Raw genomic sequence first — 6,000 nt, 5'->3', positions numbered from 1 at the left:
ATTGGAAGTAGGAGTGTGGGGTACCACCTGATCTTGATGAGATCAGTGGAGGCATCTGTGCGGCGGTGGCCCACTAGATGGAGAAACCCTGATGGGTCTTACATTCCACGTGGTCATCATACGAGATGTGGGGCCGAGAAATGTTATAAAAAGCCGCAGTCGCGCGCCTGCACCTAGTAATGTGGGTATCGTTTTATTCTATGGAGGTGTGGAAGAGGAAGCATGAAGGGGATGAATGATTATACCATAGGAGGCGGAGGGGAGAGAGAGTCTCGATAAAAAGAGCGAGAAACAACGCTGGAAAAAAACCGAGGGAGTAGAGAGAGAGAGAGAGTCGAAGGGGGAGGGAAGGAGGGAGGGAGAGAGCGAGAGAAGGGCAGTTGCGAAATGGCGTTTATCTGAGAAGGTTTTTCTGACAAACAGTTGGCGTGCAGGTGGTGGAGACAGTCTGCGACCGCTTTCATCTCCCTCCTGTCTGTCCAATAAAATAACAACTCTATACGTCTACGCAGACAAAACAACAAAAACCAAAAAGGAGTAAGAGAAGGTAGAACACCCAAAAGCGTTTACCTTTTCTTCCTCTGATTCTCTTGCGCTTCCTCACTTTTTTTCTCCTACTTCGACCCCGAGAGTCTCCTCCCTGCTACCCCTCCCTTGCTGTTTCTCTTTCTATGAGACTTTCCTTTTCAAGCATCTGCGACAACCGAGTCCAGTCCTTCCGATTGATTCTTCGACAACAAATTCGCGAGCGAAGCGGGTGGGCCCGAATGAATCGCAAGGACAAGCTCGTTGTCATCGTAGGGGCCACCGGCACCGGAAAATCCCGACTCTCCATCGACATAGCCAGTCGCTTCCCCTCCGAGATCATTAATGCCGATAAGATACAGCTCTACAAAGGCCTCGACATCACCACCAACAAAATCCCCGTCCCAGACCGCTGCGGCGTACCTCACCACCTCCTCGGCGAATCCGACCCTGCCGACGGTGAGCTCTCTCCCCGCGACTTTCGCTCACTCGCCGACTCTACCATACAGAAAATCTCCTCCCGCCGTCGCCTCCCCATTCTCGTTGGCGGCTCCAACTCACTCATACACGCGCTCATTTCCCCCAACGAAGGCGACCCTTCCCGGGAGCTCCGCTACAACTGTTGTTTCCTCTGGGTGGACGTCTTAGTGCCGGTTCTGTTCGAGTACCTGAGCCGCCGCGTTGACGAGATGCTGGACCTGGGTATGTTCAACGAGCTGGCCGAGTTCTACGATCCAGACTCCGCCGGGTTACCGGCAGTGGCTCTGCGGAGGGCCATCGGTGTACCGGAATTCGACCGATACTTCGCGGGGGAGGTCCGGTTCGAGGAGGCGGTGGAGGCAATCAAGGAGAACACATACGAGCTGGCGGTGCGACAGATGCAGAAGATTCAACGGCTGAGACTGTCAGGGTGGGACTTACACCGAATGGATGCGACGGAGGCGTTCAGGGCGGTGATGGCATCGAACTCAGAGAGGTCCGGTGAAGCGTGGGAGAAGAACGTGTTGGAGCCGAGCGTGACGTTGGTGAAGCGGTTCTTGGAGGAGAGTCGCTCACTGTAGCTTCTGCAGAACCAACCTCAGAGGCCACAGCCACCCGACGTGTCTGTTTTTTCGGGAAACGTTGTCGCTGTGTTCCATCTTTCTTCATCATTTAAATACGGATTTTTGAACCGAATAACCCGTTCGGCTCGGTCAGGTTGTGGACGAGGCGGCCGATTTTCGACATTAGGCTCCTCCGAGATGAAATCAAGAATCGACTGCATGCCATGGTGGTGCTTCACTGCTTCGTAGTTCATCCTATTTGACGATACCTGAACCAGAGGTGATATTAAACATGAAAAAGCCCACAAAAAGTAGAAAACAAAAAAAAAAACAAAAGAAGAAGAAGAAGAAGAAGAAGAAGAAGAGATGAAGAAGAGCCCATGAAACGGAAGAAAATGTAAATTAGAGAAAAACAGTAGAAGAAGAAATTTCCCACAGTCTTGCTCTTGCTCTGTATATTTTCCCTTTTTGTGTTACTTACGGGATGTCCCAGTCAGTTATCAGTGATCAGAGTCCAGGTGCGAGTGTGTCCACGATAGAAATGTGGGACATTTTGCCTGTCATCTTTTCCTGTTTCTTAATGATTTTCTTATTTTTACAGTTTAAAACAGGGTATTCAGGCATGCGTGGGAGCATGCGCACAGACTACGTGGGAATATGGAAACGAGAAAGAAAAATAATCCCGAGGAATTTTGTCTGCAACTCTGCATCGTACGCCCCCAGAATTCCTTCCCCTCTAAATTTCCAGTTTGCTGCCTTACTCGATCGTACAAAAAAGGTTCTTAGCTCTAATACTTTCTATTCCGTAACCCCATTTCCAAGAACTTTTCGTGAACCCAAAGAATCAGAATTCGGACGTGGTTAAAATTGAGCTTTTATCGTTTCTGGGTTGTAATAAAACATTTCATCTCCCTCTAATGATAAAACTCTTTACAGTCTCGACGACAAAATGCGTTGAGAACGAATCATGAATTACAAGTTAAAAGGCCAGGGGTTGAAAAAGACTACTCTCCTCCCAGTGGGCGGATTGTCAAACACTAATATTATCTCTACTGGTGCTAATGCAAGCTCCACTTTGACTACCAACATTTATTGGGTCGGTGACGGTCCTACTCGATTGTCCGCCCAATTTGTGTTCGACACAGCGAAAAAAAAACGAGGAAGAGGTTAATTAATAGAATAAATAGGCGGTTTGGACGTACATGTGTTAACATTTATCAGTACAAAATTCACAATTGCAATTGATAATTTCGACTGGAGGCTGGGGACTGAACCTCGTCTACCCTCCCACCTAATCTCCTGTATCTCAGTTACAGCTTTGAAAATGACGCGCTGCGCTTTGGGCTTTCGCTGTCTCGAAGGCGACTGATGTTGGCAGCTTACGATGAGCACGGTCCATAAAAAGAGCAGGTCTTTGCTGAACTACCCTCTATTCAACCAAATCAGAGGTGAACAGAGTTGGTTAAGTTGTTTATTCTTCTCTCTTTTATAGACAGGATTTCTCCTTTCTTTTAAAGACAACTTATACGGAGGTATCTGGGGAGAGGAAGAACCTACAAAATCTTTATTTGTTTATAGAAAGTGAATGGTAAGTGTACTTAGAGACATGATTCGGTGGGTGTTAGGAAGAAAAGCATGTCCAAAGGGGGATGTGTTAGCCTTGTCAAGAGTATATAGGGAGATAGTGTTAGTGGCAATAGTCCCACATAGTTATATATTAAGAAAAACCTTGTATTTATTAGTTGGAAATGACCTCTTCACTCGGTTAGTCAAAATCGAGACGGACTTGAACTCAACTTTAACATGGCATCAGAGCAGGATGGTTACCTTGTTGGATCCTGTTAATACCTTGTTTAGATAATTTTATGCAGGTATTATGTACATAGATTATGCCCAATTTTAAGTAGAGGTTATACCCAATTTTATGCAAGTATTATGTACATAGGTTATACCCAATTTTTATGTAAAAAATATGCATAATTTTATATACAATTTATTTGACATGTATTTTTTGAAAAAAATTAAATGTATGTTGGAGCTCGAACTCGAGACATGTATTTTTTTAAAATTTTTAAATGTAAATTGAGGTTCGAACTTAGCTCGAGTTTGAACTCAAACTTAGTTAAAAAATTTGGGCTCGACCTTGATAACAATTTTAGACTCGAGGCTAGGCACGGCTCGAGCTCGAGTTCAAAATATTTAAATCAAACTTGGCTCGAACATAGGCAGGTTCAGGCTCGACTCAGCTCGATGCCACCCCTACATGAGCTCACCAATTGCCGATACATGGGACACAACGCTGAGGAGATGTGGGAACCTTCTGAAATCTTAATCAAGCTCAACAAGCATATGGAATCTGCTAATGCCTATCCCAAAATTACTAACTAAGATTTTTGTACTCACTAATTCATGTGAGACAATTCGCCAACTTAGGAAGCCTATTTTCCAACTAATACATTCAAGATTTTTATACTCACTAATCCAACTTTTGTAGCACTACATGTAGATATTTTGGATAGAGGCCCATATATGAGTACTTGTTCAAATACCATGAAGTTGGGTAAAAAACCAATCCCAAAATGACTAACTAACTTAGGAAACCTTTTTCCCAACTAATAAATTCAAAATTTATATACTCATTAATTTATGCGGGACTATTTCTTAACAAATACCTCTTTTTATACTACGTGAAGGTCCAAACCCTAAACTAATAAACTCAAGATTTTTGTAATCACTAATACATCTGGGACTATTCCTTAACAAGTACTTGCTTTGATACAATGTGAAGTTGGGTCCAAAGCCTATCCTAAAATGACTAGACAACTTAAGAAAACTATTTTCTAACTAATAAACTCAAAATCGTTGTATCCTTAACATATTTCTTATTAAATCATCAATCTATACTTGTAATGAGTAAATTTTCATATAAATAATTGTATGCTTTTGTTTTTTAATTAATTAATACATTACGTAACCCTTTCACATTCCACCAATTAACTTAAAACTCTTCCATTGAGAGACCAAAATACACGTAAAACTGATAGTGTGACTTGTAGCTAGGTTTTGTTAGATTAAACCAACGTCCGGAAAGACAAATAGGATGCTGGCTTCAGATTCTATGCTCTGTATGGAGCATCAAATCGTGGTCCCACATAGAACCACAAAAGCTACCCTGATCCATCGGCAGCTTACATACGCTATCACTGAACTCAAAATACTCAGAAAAGCTACTAACTCACAATACCGAAGCTCCAAACGGTTATAATCGATTACCTATTTCACTCATGTAACCTACGCAAAGATTCATCATGTTAATGATATTCCAAATGGATTAGTAGGAGCAGAAGCTCAGTAGATGGGGCAATGGTAGGAGACGGAGCATTCACTAGTCGGACGGAACGTAATAGTATGTGGAATTGCCGCAATGAACCTGGGCAACTGGCGTAGCGCTTGACACATGCAAAGTTCATCAATTTCCAGCAACCAGCGGCAACATGGAGAATCCTCTGCCGTGTCACTGTGGTCACCGCCTCCATGACGAGTGCGGTGGTGTCCTCCCGCTGGCGTGGGAGTCATCGTGTGCGGCGGCAAGTTGCAGGCCTCGTTGGCGAGAGCAAACTGTTGGATGCACAGCGAAGCCAGGGAAGTGGGCGGCTCCTGGCCGTGGCAAGTTGTAACCACGACAGCTAAGATTACCAAACGGAAGAAGGATTTCACCATCGTTCCCAGGTCTGCTGGACGATGAAGACTGAATTAATGTGTCGGAGGATTCGGCGGCTTCTTATGGATAAGATTTCTTATTGGTGTGTTGTAGGATAATTCTGGTGAGAGTTAGCGTGGGGAGTGATGATCGAATACTCGAAGAAATATGGGTAGTTCAGTTCACGAAATGATAAATGTGATTTAACCAATGATTTAAAGGGGTTCGGAAGTCGTATGGTGAGGAGGACTAGTCATCTAATTTCATCTTCAACGCCGTTAAAAGTCGTGTTATTACTTTGTGAAGCGTTTCGGTCTCAACTTTGAACATCGACGCAAATTGAAAAGGAATAGAAAATTCGAACGAGAGAGAGAGAGAGAGAGGAGTCTTTTTTATCTTCTAGTTCGAATTCTATTCAATAAAAACGGTAGCAGAATCGAAAGAGAAAAGCCGAGGTTCGTGAACCAAAACAGTCAGTAACACCTCTGTAATACTTTGAGAGAGGGATTTTGTTGAGATTAATATTGACTGACTAACCCATGAGATTTTGACGCATCCTCTTAAGAACCTGTCTCAGCTAAGAACGACACCACACATGTGATCAAATATCGCTTCCGACATTTCTCCGTAAGTTTGTCAAACGTGATATAATCCGTTTAAGGCCCTTGATTATCTGAAATGAGTCGGATAAGGTTCTTACATTCTTCTCACGTTAGAAATTTCTCATGGAGA

At 43.6% G+C, this 6,000-nt stretch overlaps 1 protein-coding gene across 1 annotated transcript; it reads left to right on the top strand.

Annotated features, from left to right (window-relative positions):
- Window positions 1-767: 767 nt before the first annotated feature.
- On the top strand, window positions 768-1,586 carry LOC137937492 (adenylate isopentenyltransferase-like). The gene has a single exon (XM_068782549.1). The coding sequence runs from the start codon at window positions 768-770 to the stop codon at window positions 1,584-1,586; it is 819 nt and encodes a 272-aa protein (XP_068638650.1).
- Window positions 1,587-6,000: the final 4,414 nt, after the last annotated feature.

This window comes from Aristolochia californica, unplaced genomic scaffold (genome assembly GCF_029961685.1).
Source record: "Aristolochia californica isolate CCGP_79_NKW_82.1479 unplaced genomic scaffold, dmAriCali1.0.hap1 SCAF_7, whole genome shotgun sequence".
Taxonomy (NCBI): domain Eukaryota; kingdom Viridiplantae; phylum Streptophyta; class Magnoliopsida; order Piperales; family Aristolochiaceae; genus Aristolochia; species Aristolochia californica.
Note: the sequence above shows the minus strand (reverse complement) of the source record. Positions and strands in the feature narration are given on the sequence as shown.